Raw genomic sequence first — 14,961 nt, 5'->3', positions numbered from 1 at the left:
GATTCTGGAAAGTTCGCGTTATTTTGTTTACTTCTTCATATAAAAGGGATTAAATTTATCTTCAGAGACTACTTTGTATTTAGCGGATTAGCGAAAAACACGGAACCATTGAACAAGTGAATCGAATAACATCCGAGATACGAAATATGTACTACTAGTATTAAGAAAAAAAAATGGATTTAAAAATCGTAGTTTAGAGTGCATCCACGAAATATTTTTTAGTTTTTGTAAGAAAAGTTCATTTGTTTTTTAAATTAGTAAAAACTTTTGTTATTATTTTAATAATCTGCGACATTCTTAACATTACTACGTTCAAATTTGATATCTCTGCTAGTTTAGAGCGGTGTCAAATTTAAACTTTGGTTAGTTCTTACATTTGAAAATTGAGAGTATTGTTCCGCAGTCTTTCCGGATGTCGCCCAGTCCTTCGACCATGTCTGGTCGACGGCTTAATTTATAAAATTAAAACCTTGGTTCCACAGGAACTCCTCTCCACAGACTTCCTTTCCGAAGCACATCGAAGCTAAGTGATTTCAAGTTAAATTAAAAGCAAAAAAGCCTATCTACATTGGTTAATAAATGCCCGTTCTCCGCTAAAAATTGATTAGAAGGTACTTCTATACAATGTTATCAAGCCAATTTGGAAATATGGCTCCGAGCTATGGGGAAACAAATGCGTTAGTAACCTACACAGAAGTAATACAGCGAGCTCAATCAAAGATGCTGAGAACTATAACTGGTGCACCGTGGTTTCTACGGAATGAAAACATTCACAGAGATTTAAATGTGGGATCTGTAAAGCGAAAATTTAAAAGCAAAAAATACGATCAAGCTACAGGCTCATCCAAATAGGCTTGCAGGCTAAGATTTGAATACTTGTCTTCAGTCTCGAAGGGAGAAGATTCGATAAAGAAATACCGTAAAAAAATAATCTAATCAAACAAATACCATTTGTTGCGGTAGGTCTGTATTTTGGCCCAGAGAAATGTCGAGAAATTTCGATTGCAACAACAATTTCTGCTTACACTCCCAACATTATCGGCTCTCCCTCTCTGTTATTGTCCGGTACGTTGCTCTGGCGCACCACCAAAAACACACAGTTCTCGGTGCTTCGAGAGAGCGAGTCTCGAATGTTCGCGAAAAGAGCGGCTGGGTATAAATACAGCCGCTCGGTTCTCTTTGCTTCAATTGAATTCAAACAAGCAAACTAAACACATCGCTAAGCAAAAGTTAAGCAAAACAAGCGCAGCTGAAAAGCTAAACATTCTGAAACAAACTGCAAGATAAAGTGAATTAAGTAAAATAACTGCTATTTATTAAGAAGTTATTACTGAAGAAAAGAATAATAAGTTGAATACATCTGAGTATCCATTACCAAGTAAGAAACAAACTCACAAAATGCCAGCTATTGGAATCGATCTGGGCACTACGTTCTCATGCGTGGGTGTCTACCAACACGGCAAGGTGGAGATCATCGCCAACGATCAGGGCAACCGCACCACCCCCGTCCTATGTGGCCTTCACAGACTCGGAACGCCTCATCGGCGATCCCGCCAAGAACCAGGTGGCCATGAATCCCAGGAACACGGTGTTCGACGCCAAGCGCCTCATCGGGCGCAAGTATGATGACCCCAAAATCGCGGAGGACATGAAACATTGGCCCTTCAAGGTGGTGAGTGACGGCGGAAAGCCCAAGATCGGAGTGGAGTTTAAGGGCGAGGCCAAGAGATTCGCTCCGGAGGAGATCAGCTCGATGGTGCTGGCCAAGATGAAGGAGACGGCAGAGGCGTATCTGGGCGAAAGCATCACGGACGCTGTCATCACGGTGCCCGCCTACTTCAACGACTCCCAGCGGCAGGCCACCAAAGACGCTGGTCACATTGCCGGCCTGAATGTGCTCCGTATCATCAACGAGCCCACAGCGGCGGCACTGGCCTACGGACTGGACAAGAATCTCAAGGGAGAGCGCAATGTGCTAATTTTTGATCTGGGAGGCGGAACTTTCGACGTCTCTATCCTTACCATCGACGAGGGATCGCTGTTCGAGGTGCGCTCCACCGCTGGAGATACTCATCTTGGTGGCGAGGACTTCGACAACCGGCTGGTCACCCATCTGGCAGAGGAGTTCAAGCGCAAATACAAGAAGGATCTTCGCTCCAACCCTCGCGCCCTTCGACGACTCAGGACGGCTGCCGAGCGAGCTAAGCGAACGCTCTCCTCCAGCACGGAGGCCACCATCGAGATCGACGCGTTGTTTGAAGGCCACGATTTCTACACCAAGGTGAGCCGTGCCAGATTCGAAGAGTTGTGCGCGGACCTCTTCCGCAACACCCTGCAGCCCGTGGAGAAGGCCTTAACCGACGCTAAGATGGACAAGGGCCAGATCCACGACATTGTACTCGTTGGCGGATCGACGCGCATCCCCAAGGTGCAGAGCCTGCTGCAGCAGTTCTTCCACGGTAAGAACTTGAACCTTTCCATCAACCCGGACGAGGCAGTGGCCTACGGAGCCGCAGTGCAGGCCGCCATCCTCAGCGGAGATCAAAGTGGAAAGATCCAGGACGTTCTACTGGTGGACGTGGCCCCACTGTCACTGGGAATTGAGACCGCTGGTGGAGTGATGACCAAGTTGATAGAGCGTAACTGCCGCATTCCGTGCAAGCAGACCAAGACGTTCTCCACGTACTCTGACAACCAGCCAGGAGTATCGATCCAGGTATATGAGGGCGAGCGTGCGATGACCAAGGACAACAATGCGCTGGGCACCTTCGATCTGTCCGGCATTCCACCAGCTCCAAGGGGTGTGCCCCAAATAGAGGTCACCTTTGACATGGATGCCAATGGAATTCTAAACGTCACCGCTAAGGAGATGAGCACGGGAAAGGCCAAGAACATCACGATTAAGAACGACAAGGGACGCCTCTCGCAGGCCGAGATTGACCGCATGGTGAACGAGGCTGAGAAGTACGCCGATGAAGATGAAAAACAGCGTCAGCGCATAACTTCTCGAAATGCCTTGGAGAGCTACGTCTTCAATGTGAAGCAGGCCGTGGAGCAAGCACCCGCTGGCAAACTGGAAGAGGCTGACAAGAGCTCTGTCCTGGAGAAATGCAATGAGATTATTCGGTGGCTGGACAGCAATACCACCGCCGAGAAGGAGGAGTTCGACCACAAGCTAGAAGAGCTCACCCGCCACTGCTCCCCTATCATGACAAAGATGCATCAGCAGGCAGCGGGAGCGGGATCCGCTGGCGGTCCAGGCGCCAACTGTGGACAGCAGGCCGGAGGTTTCGGTGGCTACTCTGGACCCACGGTGGAGGAGGTGGACTAAAGCCAAAGTTCCTAGTTTTTATTCATCAATGGGTTAATTCATAGTTTCGCTTAAGTTTTTGAGACTGACAAGAATGTTTTGATCGAATATTCTTTTAGACGATATAGTATTACAGTTTACCAGTCTTAAGTTAGCAACAAATTGTTATTAGCAATATGAAAAATAAATTATTTATTTTGAAATTTAAAACAGAATCAAACTTGTATTTTATTTAACACAGTAAACACTAAAGACACTTCTGATCGCTGCTGCTATTAATCGTGGACTTTATTTTCGAGAAGTTCTTAGTGTCTACGATGAAATCCAATTCAACTAATCTTGACCTGCTCCTCGCTAAGGGACACGCTTTTATTGGCTTCCGCTTGGCTCTGGCCATTTTTCTATCTTCATTTTCCCAAAATAATAATAAAAAAAATTTTTATATTTATTCAGAATTAACATTATACTGCTACCTATGTGGCAGCTTGAGCAGGTTTTAAATATAGGGGATAACAAAGTGTTGGTATAAAGGTTATACAATATTTCTATTCATTTACAGTTTAAATTACAGCAGACTTTTTAATGGAATATCATGTGAAAGGTATCTTTTAAGTCTTCTTCTTGTTGGTCACCAAATTAGCCTCTTCGCCAGGGAGTTAGGATGAGCGCCAAGGCTTCTGAAGTAGTTTTCAGCATGCGTTCGACAAACATCGCCTATCTTTGGGATTTTGAGATCTCTTTCTAAGTCTCTGGTTCTCATGAACAATGGGGCATTACAAATCGATCTGACAATCTTGCTTTGCGCTACACGTATTTTGTTTAGGTTCGACTTAGACGCTATGCCGTAGGCCTGTAGTGCATATTTCCAGATTGGACTGAGAATCGATTTATAAATTCGAACTTTGTTGGACAAAGAAAGCTTATTTCTTGACGTAAATAGCCAGGACATACTTGCTGCCTTTGAAAGCGCTGACTGCTTCACCGTTGTTGTGCCTCTGGAAGGTGAGCCCTCTATCCAAAATCACACCAAGATATTTGTAGTGGGACTCGTGACGAAGTACAGAACCGAGCATGGAAATGCCTGGGCAGTTTTTTGGCCTTGTGATCATTTTATTTAATATATGCAATTATAAATTCAGTGGGTCAAGACACTTTTACTTTGGATGCACACATTAATTTGTGTTTATTTACATTTTTTAATATTTAAAGATAGAGTATGCGGAATTAATAAGCCCATTTAAAAATGCAAATCTTGAGCTTTTATGAAATTTAACTAAATTTAAATGATTGCGTAACTCCCAATTATCAATTTAGATCTGAGATGACTCGTAGAGTAAAAGGATATATTAGATTCCTTGAAAAGTATGTAACAGGTAGAAGGAAGCGTTTCCGACCCTATAAAGTATTATAATATATATATTCTTGATCAGTATCAATAGCGAAGGCGATTAAGCCATGACCGTCTGACCGTATGAAAGCTGAGATCTGAGAAACTATAAGAGATACAGAATTGACAATAAGAACAAAGCAGTAACGGGTATCTTATAGTCACGGCGCTCGACTATAGCGTTTCTTCTTATTTATTTAAAATAAATTCAAAAAATTAAATGTTTAAGATTTTCCCAATTCCTTGCACAGCTTGTGGAAATGTGTTCCGTTTCAGGAAACTTTGTTAATGCCTTAGGTCTCAAGGAAAATGAAGAAAATCTTTAAGTAATCAGTGGAGGTGGTTGGAAACTGAAGGTTCGCACGGACAAAATTTTCATGAGAAAGTTGTACTAAAGGTACCCGGAATATTGACGCGTACCCTTGCTTAGGACCTTAAGGAAGGCTGCTTTACCCTTGTTAAAATGACCATAGTTAAAAAACACCTGATGACATCTGAAGACTTTTTAAGCCACAGTTCTCAGTGAAATAAATATAATGTGTATATAAACATACATATGTATGTATTTATTTGTATTTTTAGTTCTTTAAAATTTTTATTTTGGAGATTGTCAAAAATGAAGTATAATTTCATGTGATTTCATCTTATTAGGCTTTGCTTGGATTTTTATGTTTTTGCCGTTAATAACAAAGCATACCCCTTTGAGGAGCTATAAGTGTTTAAAAAAACTAAATAAACAGAAATTAATTTTGCGTCCAAGTAAGGTTTCTTTATCCCCTGTATTTTGAATATACATACATACATATGTAATTGATGAAGGAAGTGTTCAGAAACTTTGTACATATTTTGAATAGCAATGCACTTTTTCAATCCCTGTGCTTACCCGCTAAATAAAAAGTAGTCTCTGAATTTAAGTAATCTGATTCGCGCAGCCTTTTATATAAAGATGTTAACGCGAATTTTCCAGAATCCCAAACAAATAGCATTTGTTGCGGTAGGTCTGTATTTTGACCCAAAGAAATGTCGAGAAATTTCGAGTGCAACAACAATTTCTGCTTACACTCTCAACATTATCGGCTCTCCCTCTCTGTTATTGTCCGGTACGTTGCTCTGGCGCACCACCAACATCACACAGTTCTCGGTGCTTCGAGAGAGCGAGTCTCGAATGTTCGCGAAGAGAGCGGCTGGGTATAAATACAGCCGCTCGGTTCTCTTTGCTTCAATTGAATTCAAACAAGCAAACTAAACACATCGCTAAGCAAAAGCTAAGCAAAACAAGCGCAGCTGAAAAGCTAAACATTCTGCAACAAAGTGCAAGTTAAAGTGAATTAAGTAAAATAACTGATATTTATTAAGAAGTTATTACTGAAGAAAAGAAGAATAAGTTGAATACATCTGAGTATCCATTACCAAGTAAGAAACAAACTCACAAAATGCCAGCTATTGGAATCGATCTGGGCACTACGTTCTCATGCGTGGGTGTCTACCAACACGGCAAGGTGGAGATCATCGCCAACGATCAGGGCAACCGCACCACCCCGTCCTATGTGGCCTTCACAGACTCGGAACGCCTCATCGGCGATCCCGCCAAGAACCAGGTGGCCATGAATCCCAGGAACACGGTGTTCGACGCCAAGCGCCTCATCGGGCGCAAGTATGATGACCCCAAAATCGCGGAGGACATGAAACATTGGCCCTTCAAGGTGGTGAGTGACGGCGGAAAGCCCAAGATCGGAGTGGAGTTTAAGGGCGAGGCCAAGAGATTCGCTCCGGAGGAGATCAGCTCGATGGTGCTGGCCAAGATGAAGGAGACGGCAGAGGCGTATCTGGGCGAAAGCATCACGGACGCTGTCATCACGGTGCCCGCCTACTTCAACGACTCCCAGCGGCAGGCCACCAAAGACGCTGGTCACATCGCCGGCCTGAATGTGCTCCGTATCATCAACGAGCCCACAGCGGCGGCACTGGCCTACGGACTGGACAAGAATCTCAAGGGAGAGCGCAATGTGCTAATTTTCGATCTGGGAGGCGGAACTTTCGACGTCTCTATCCTTACCATCGACGAGGGATCGCTGTTCGAGGTGCGCTCCACCGCTGGAGATACTCATCTTGGTGGCGAGGACTTCGACAACCGGCTGGTCACCCATCTGGCAGAGGAGTTCAAGCGCAAATACAAGAAGGATCTTCGCTCCAACCCTCGCGCCCTTCGACGACTCAGGACGGCTGCCGAGCGAGCTAAGCGAACGCTCTCCTCCAGCACGGAGGCCACCATCGAGATCGACGCGTTGTTTGAAGGCCACGATTTCTACACCAAGGTGAGCCGTGCCAGATTCGAAGAGTTGTGCGCGGACCTCTTCCGCAACACCCTGCAGCCCGTGGAGAAGGCCTTAACCGACGCTAAGATGGACAAGGGCCAGATCCACGACATTGTGCTCGTTGGCGGATCGACGCGCATCCCCAAGGTGCAGAGCCTGCTGCAGCAGTTCTTCCACGGTAAGAACTTGAACCTTTCCATCAACCCGGACGAGGCAGTGGCCTACGGAGCCGCAGTACAGGCCGCCATCCTCAGCGGAGATCAAAGTGGAAAGATCCAGGACGTTCTACTGGTGGACGTGGCCCCACTGTCACTGGGAATTGAGACCGCTGGTGGAGTGATGACCAAGTTGATAGAGCGTAACTGCCGCATTCCGTGCAAGCAGACCAAGACGTTCTCCACGTACTCTGACAACCAGCCAGGAGTATCGATCCAGGTATATGAGGGCGAGCGTGCGATGACCAAGGACAACAATGCGCTGGGCACCTTCGATCTGTCCGGCATTCCACCAGCTCCAAGGGGTGTGCCCCAAATAGAGGGTCACCTTTGACATGGATGCCAATGGAATTCTAAACGTCACCGCTAAGGAGATGAGCACGGGCAAAGGCCAAGAACATCACGATTAAGAACGACAAGGGACGCCTCTCGCAGGCCGAGATTGACCGCATGGTGAACGAGGCTGAGAAGTACGCCGATGAAGATGAAAAACAGCGTCAGCGCATAACCTCTCGAAATGCCTTGGAGAGCTACGTCTTCAATGTGAAGCAGGCCGTGGAGCAAGCACCCGCTGCCAAACTGGAAGAGGCTGACAAGAGCTCTGTCCTGGAGAAATGCAATGAGATTATTCGGTGGCTGGACAACAATACCACCGCCGAGAAGGAGGAGTTCGACCACAAGCTAGAAGAGCTCACCCGCCACTGCTCCCCTATCATGACAAAGATGCATCAGCAGGCAGCGGGAGCGGGATCCGCTGGCGGTCCAGGCGCCAACTGTGGACAGCAGGCCGGAGGTTTCGGTGGCTACTCTGGACCCACGGTGGAGGAGGTGGACTAAAGCCAAAGTTCCTAGTTTTTATTCATCAATGGGTTAATTCATAGTTTCGCTTAAGTTTTTGAGACTGACAAGAATGTTTTGATCGAATATTCTTTTAGACGATATAGTATTACAGTTTACCAGTCTTAAGTTAGCAACAAATTGTTATTAGCAATATGAAAAATAAATTATTTATTTTGAAATTTTAGAAAAAAACAATTGTTTTTTAATTTGTACTAATATACTAGTATATTGATAGTAGGGAACTAATATACTTAAATTATAATAGTATAAATCATAATTTTATATTTTGGATATCTATTTCGAGCTGAAAAATGAGGATATGAAATTTACAATTTTATTTTTAATCCAAATGAACGACTGCGAATTGTTTTACTGAGCTTCTAGCTTTTTCTGCCGTTCTCCGAAGGGATCTTCGAAGACCCTTCCAGTCTCATAGTGGCTCATTTTATTACGATGTATGGTCAGAAGGGCTCCGCTTTTGAAGTTCTGCTCACATACACCACATCTGTAGGCCATAGCAGGCACCTCTGTGTATTGGGATCCACTTCCTGTTCCTGATCCAGTTGCTCTCTCGGAATTCGTTTCAGGCGCATGCGTTCGATATCTTCAGCGCGTCGTTTGTTGACCCTCGCGTTTATATATGGATCTGCTGTGACAGTATCCTCGGCACCTCTTCCCGGAATCACAGTCTCCTGATGACCCTTTCGGTTACGATGTATATTCAGGTGCGAACCGCAGAGGAAGCTTTCCCCGCATACTCCACACTGATAAGGTCGCTCCCCAGTATGTCGGCGCATATGGATTTTTAGATCGTTGGATTGCACAAAACTTTTGTTGCACCTGGTGCAGGAATATGGCCTTTGGCCCGTGTGCAGGCGCATATGCCGAGCTAACTTATTTTGAGAAATGAATTTTTTGGAGCAGATCTTGCACTCACTGGGACGCTCTCCGGTATGCTGTCTCATGTGGAGACTCAGATCCTGGCTGCGCGGAAAGGCTTTCTCGCATTGGTCACACTTGTAAGGGTTGTCCCCCGTATGCCGTCGAATGTGGATTGTGAGGCTGGATACGGGAAAGCTTAGGCCACAATAAGGACAGTCGCGACGCTTGGCGATGCGTTTCCGGGCGGCGTTCTCCGGCGTTTCTTCTGTTTCCAAAGCCGCTGCGTCAGGATGGAATGCCTGCATGTGTCGCCGTAGAGTATCCTGACGCTTGAATTCACGCGGACAGTACTCGCAGGTAAGTAGACCCGTTCCGCTACTCTCGTTGGCCAGCTTCAGAGCGGCCACGTCCGCCGTGAGCCTGTGAGCATGCCCAAAGTGTCTAGACAAGGATTCGCTTTTTGCGAAAACTCGAGGGCAGATGGCACACTTGAAGATAAAGTTCTCCGAATGAGTCAAACGACTACCCAGTTGGGATGGTCGCGAATGGGACAATTCTTTGTTTTCTGGTTCCTCCGGCAGTAGATGCAGCTGATTGGACTTTTCGTGATCCTCGTCTGCAAAAAGCGGTTCTTCTTCCCCCTCTTGCTCTTCAAAAGAGGTGGGTAGGAATTCTTCCATAGCAACCGTATTCCCCTGCTCAATCGGTTCCACTACTTCCATATTGTTTTCCTCCGGCTTCGAATCAATCTCCTGCTGCAAGTAAAGACTTTGCAGAGTAACCTGTGCGTTTTCTACCTCTACAATGAACTCGTATGCGCTTATTAGTCGCCGGGTGCAGTTTTGACACAGCCGCATCGGCAGATTTGGATCCATCCAGGTATACTAGTATTAGGAGAAAAATGATTATCCCCTGCAGATCAAATTTAAAGTAGATCTTTACTTTACCTTTACTTTGGAAACGGATTCTAAAAGCTGCCAGAGCTCCATGCTCACGTCGTTGTATTCGATTTCATCGTTGAGACACAGATTGGTCTCATGGGCCTCTAGGCAGACGCGGCACGTCTGAGAGCTTATATTTACATGTATCTCGGTTGTTTCCATGATTTTGCATCTTAAAACAAATTAAATATTAAGAAACTTTGTTGACATCAGCTGGCTATTAGAGATGGACGTTAAATAACAGCTGTTCTAGTTGTGGTCACAAAATGATTACATTGTTCGACAAAAATATATTATTATTTAACCATTATTCATTAATCTATTTCAATATTAATTAAAATACATGGTATTTTTCGACATTTTTGTTTTTGAAAATGAAGATCTAACTCAGTGTAATTCTGTGACTACCTTGTAACACTAAGAAGTCACGAGGTCCATTCACTAATCGATACTATCGCTTGTTTGCCATTCACACAAACACGCACACACCCGCTTCACAATTCAAACGAACGGCATTTTATTTTCACAGGACCCGGGCTCGTGAATGTTTCACCCAATAGCAACTTTTTACCTTTGTTTTCTGACAAAAATTTAATCTGTTAACTGTCAAGTGCTTGTGCCGCCATGTCCCATCCTTCTGACCATGTGCTGCGTCCCAAAGAAAATGCCCAACCCAGAAAGCCGGATATATCAGCTGCCGTTCTTAACATGCAGAAAAAAACCCTGCTGTTGGGAAAAAAGGTAAGTGAACATCGCTAGAATTTGCCTATATTTATAATTATATCGTATTTTAATGCAGCCCACCAGTGAGAACGTTGCTCCAGCCAGCAAGCCTTTGCCGGGATCATCTGGCCTTGTGATCCGGAGTGCTGCGTCTGGTGTGCGTCCGCCCATTAAACCAGGTCTAGGATCTTCCAGTTCGGTATTACCTTCCGGAGGGAACAAGTTTCAGAAGCCACTGGTACCTCCCGTGAAAAAGGCTACCTCGGAGTTTGTAGCTCCTGCTCCAGTGGCATCGATTAAGAAGCCCGATGCGGTCCCCAAACAGAAATCGCCTTCTGGGGTTTCTGGAGAATCCTCTACGGAGTCTGGTGCTGCAGCGAACAGCAGCTCAGGCAACTCCATTGACAAAGAGAAAGCAAAGACTGGTGGGTTTTTTTTTTAAATATAATCTTATCCTAATCATCTAATGTAATTTCATATAGAAACTCAGCCACAGAAGCCAAAAAAAACCTGGCAGCTGAATAACTTTGATATAGGCAGGCTGCTGGGACGCGGGAAGTTTGGCAATGTTTATTTGGCACGTGAAAAAGAATCTCAGTTTGTGGTTGCTCTAAAAGTACTTTTTAAGCGTCAGATTGGCGAGTCAAATGTGGAGCACCAGGTGCGCAGAGAGATTGAGATACAGTCACATCTGCGGCACCCGCACATCCTGCGTCTGTACGCATATTTCCATGATGATGTCCGCATCTATCTGATCCTAGAGTACGCGCCGCAAGGAACCCTATTCAATGCTCTGCAGGCACAGCCTCTGAAGCGTTTCGATGAGCGGCAGTCGGCCACATACATTCAGGCATTGTGTTCTGCGTTGCTCTACCTACACGAGCGGGATATCATCCACAGGGATATTAAACCAGAAAACTTGTTGCTTGGTCACAAGGGTGTCCTGAAGATCGCGGACTTCGGCTGGTCCGTGCACGAACCTAACTCTATGCGCATGACTCTGTGTGGAACTGTGGATTACTTACCCCCAGAGATGGTACAGGGTAAGCCGCACACAAAAAACGTGGATCTCTGGAGTCTGGGTGTGCTCTGTTTTGAGCTGTTGGTAGGACATGCCCCTTTCTACTCAAAGAACTATGACGAGACCTACAAGAAGATCCTCAAGGTAGACTACAAGTTGCCGGAGCACATCTCCAAGGCAGCAGCACACTTAATTTCCAAGCTGCTGGTCCTCGATCCGCAGCGTCGCTTGCCGTTGGATCAGGTAATGATGCACCCATGGATCCTGGCGCACACGCAGTGAACCTATCCTTTTTTTATTCTGAGTTATTTTCTTTTAATTTACAGTTTTAGTTAGAGTTCGCCGGGTAATTTAATTATGGCATCTTAAAATTTCATTTAGCCAGTTTCGAGAAATTAACATTTATGAATTAAGTTTATTATTATCATTACCAATAAAGTTTGTGTGTGTTTTCGAATGCTAGGCGAGTGTGTCGGTGTGTACATTCCTATCTTATGTGGCTACCTAATCTCTAGCAAAATGAGTTGGCTGAATTCAAATGCAAATGCGAAATGTTGTGAGGCAGCGACAAAAAAACAGGCAACATTGCCCAAATGCAGTGAAGCGAGTTATTTTTATCACAGAAAACCAAGTACAAGGGAATATTGTACGAAGATGTAAAGCGCAAGATTACATTTTTGAGATGGGTAAAATTTTGAATGAAATGATTAAGGAATTTTCAAAGGAAATAAGTTCATCTAGTTTTGCGACAAATATTTTGTAAAGCTGAACTGAACCAGTCTTAATTTTGGATAGATTTCAGTTCACACTATAATCTGACCATCTCAGAGTATTGTATATTCTGCATTTTTTTGTTTTTTCATTTGCTATTGACGAAATGATGGTAGTCATGACATTATATTTTACTTATAATCTATGTAGCTTAGGGCGTGCTCAACCCTGGTTAGATTTCGATTTATAATCTCCAATTATCATACAAACTCATTGATTGGTTTGCTGAATCATCTATCATCTATGACAAACTCAGATCTCTAAAATCTATGGATTTGGGAGCACGGCTTCAATATAAAGGATTTTCTAAGCCTTTGCACACGTACCGCTCAATATTAATAGAAAATTATATTACTTAATGTCTAATGACCTCGCCTCCTTTCTTACGCGCCGCAACATTTGAGTAGTCGTCCTCTGCAATTACCGAAAATGTTTTAGTTTACCAATCAATTAAAATGAATTCTATGAACTCACCATCTTGATCTTCATCCATGCCATCTTCCAGATGAATTCCTTCGACAAACTCCTTGCCTTGGTCAGCCACAATTTCGTTGTTTAGATTGTCTGTATCAAGTAAATGTTGTGGCTGCTTTACCGCCACATCTCCCACATCATCATCATCGTCTCCTTCACCTCCTCCGCCAGCGCCTGCCGCCTCAGCCATTTGCTTAGCTGGCTCATCGGGCACGGGTCCTGGGCCAGGAGCCGGCAATTCGCCATCAAAGAAGTTTTGGCCACCTCCAGCAGGGGGTAAATTAAAGCTAGGCTCGTTTAACGCGTCCTTGACTTCGTGGGCGCCCGAATCCTCGACGGGTTTGGGTGCCACACCAAGATTCTTGTTGGTCTCCAGGTCATTCACAACGTTTACGTAACGATTATTGTTTTCGTTCTTGGGCAACTCTTCGGCGGCTGTGTCTACATCGACAGCGTCGGCCTTAGTATCCGCCTTGTCCTCAAAGTTTTCGGGTATGGGAGCGACATTTTCGGGAAGTTTGCGCTCCGTCTTGGCTGGTGGTACTGCGAGCGGAGGAAGACCGCTGCTACTGCTGACCTTAGGGGCCACGGATGCGTTCGGAGCATCTCCGGCTTTCTTGCCGCCCACGCCGCCATCAGAGGCCTGTGTGCTGCTCTTGCGGGGAGCGCTTAGCGGGGAAACAGGGCCCCCGGACAACTGTGGCTCCTCCTGCTGCTGCTTCTCATTTAGTGTTTTGGGCACAATCTGAAAGTTTTCAACAGAGTTTAGTATGAGGCTATGGTTGTTGCGCACGGCGAAGGGCAACAGAGGCAGCTGCTCTGGCTGCGACTGGGTTCCGTCACCATTACTCTTAATTGTAGAGTTAGTAGCTGCTATTGTTTGGTTTTGGTTTGGGTTAGATGCTAGCAGATTTACCCCGCCGCCAATCCTGTAGAGGCCTTCACTCACTTGCACTTGGGCATCGAAGGACTTCTCGTTGCGCGGTTTTTCGATGCTATGCGCCAACTGGGCGGTATTGGAATGGTGTGTGGTGGCCATCTGGTCGACGGGCTTGTTCAGCTGTTGCTGGTGGCCATGGGCCGGGCCCTCAGCTGGTTGGACTTTGGGCACGTAGTTACAGTTGGTCTTGAATTCCGCTATTGTAGCCTCCAGGGTGTGTACTTTGTGCTCCCCATCGCGTTTTACTTTGTCCACTTTTTCCTAGAGAATCAAAATTTTTATAAAAAATTCAATGTTCCCTTTAAGACTGAATACCTTCCAAGCAGCCACCTCGTGTTCTTTGCTAGCCTTGTCCTTGTGGAGATCCTCAAGGACCTTTTGCAGCTTTTGGTCGAAAGCATTCGTATCCTCTATGTGTTTCTTCTTGCTTTTAAGACACTCGGCCTCCAGGTCGGAGTACTGGAGCTCCAACAACTTGTACTTCTCCACTTGGGCGTCGAACTTTTCCTGAAGGGCGCGCTCCGTTTCCTGCTGCTTTTGCACCGCTTCTGCCAGCTGACCCTCGTACTTCTCCTGCAGGCTCATCTTTTCAGTGCGCAGCAAGCTCATTCTTTTCTCTGCAGTCAGCTTCTCGGCATTAAGAGCTGTAAATGTCCCCATAATCAGTGTGTGTATTGAAAAAAAATTTTAAATGGACCCACATTGCATTTGGACACTGAGGCCCTCTTGGAAGGCGCGGCTCTCATCCAATTGGTGTTGGGACATTTGGTAGATTACTATCATCATGATCAGTACGATGAACATGGTCATCAGAATGCAGATCCGGACGCGCCCGGAACGCGCAAAACGAGCTGAACTCATTTTGCACCCCTTTTAAGCTAGTAAATTATCAAAGAACACTTTTTTATGTGAAAGAAAAGAATGTTTTTTCTTGTTGTTGCTTTAGAGCTGGGTTAACCAGCCGTGATTTTATCGATATATACAAAGCTTTTAAAACACTATCGGTAGTGCCAATTTGAATTTTTTATAATAAATTATTATATAGCATTATATATTAATAAAACATCGCTTAAAAATTGATTTCGAATAATTCATTTTTAAAAATGTTTAAAAAACGAATATAAAATTAAGTTGTTGGTCAG

The 14,961-nt window shown here is 45.0% G+C and overlaps 3 protein-coding genes and 2 pseudogenes across 5 annotated transcripts; 3 read left to right on the top strand and 2 right to left on the bottom strand.

Moving 5' to 3' along the window:
- Window positions 1–1,181: 1,181 nt before the first annotated feature.
- Window positions 1,182–3,525, top strand: LOC108111484 (annotated as a pseudogene).
- A 2,386-nt stretch (window positions 3,526–5,911) lies between these two features.
- LOC108111766 lies at window positions 5,912–8,259 on the top strand (annotated as a pseudogene).
- A 29-nt stretch (window positions 8,260–8,288) lies between these two features.
- LOC108111767 (zinc finger protein 420) lies at window positions 8,289–10,110 on the bottom strand. Its single transcript, XM_017221332.2, is given in 3 exon segments — window positions 8,289–8,598; window positions 8,601–9,833; window positions 9,897–10,110. Coding segments are annotated over 3 exon segments (1,551 nt in total). The 5' UTR covers window positions 10,053–10,110; the 3' UTR covers window positions 8,289–8,436.
- A 277-nt stretch (window positions 10,111–10,387) lies between these two features.
- LOC108111791 (aurora kinase C) lies at window positions 10,388–11,930 on the top strand. The gene is made up of 3 exons (XM_017221380.2): window positions 10,388–10,631; window positions 10,690–11,038; window positions 11,096–11,930. Exons 1-3 carry the CDS (start codon window positions 10,515–10,517, stop codon window positions 11,914–11,916), a joined length of 1,287 nt encoding a protein of 428 aa, XP_017076869.2. The 5' UTR covers window positions 10,388–10,514; the 3' UTR covers window positions 11,917–11,930.
- A 99-nt stretch (window positions 11,931–12,029) lies between these two features.
- Window positions 12,030–14,772, bottom strand: LOC108111790. Of its 3 annotated transcripts, none has more exons than XM_017221377.2 (5): window positions 14,521–14,772; window positions 14,135–14,463; window positions 13,796–14,080; window positions 12,880–13,624; window positions 12,030–12,819 (listed from the first exon to the last, which is right to left on the bottom strand). In XM_017221377.2, the coding sequence occupies exons 1-5, from the start codon at window positions 14,678–14,680 to the stop codon at window positions 12,761–12,763; spliced, it is 1,578 nt and encodes a 525-aa protein (XP_017076866.1). In that variant the 5' UTR covers window positions 14,681–14,772; the 3' UTR covers window positions 12,030–12,760. The 3 variants fall into 3 exon arrangements, with proteins under 3 accessions (XP_017076866.1, XP_017076867.1, XP_017076865.1); XM_017221378.2 differs by having other exon boundaries at window positions 13,829–14,080; XM_017221376.2 differs by having other exon boundaries at window positions 12,880–14,080.
- Window positions 14,773–14,961: the final 189 nt, after the last annotated feature.

The sequence above is a fragment of the Drosophila eugracilis genome, unplaced genomic scaffold (genome assembly GCF_018153835.1).
Source record: "Drosophila eugracilis isolate 14026-0451.02 unplaced genomic scaffold, ASM1815383v1 contig_415, whole genome shotgun sequence".
NCBI lineage: Eukaryota > Metazoa > Arthropoda > Insecta > Diptera > Drosophilidae > Drosophila > Drosophila eugracilis.
Note: the sequence above shows the minus strand (reverse complement) of the source record. Positions and strands in the feature narration are given on the sequence as shown.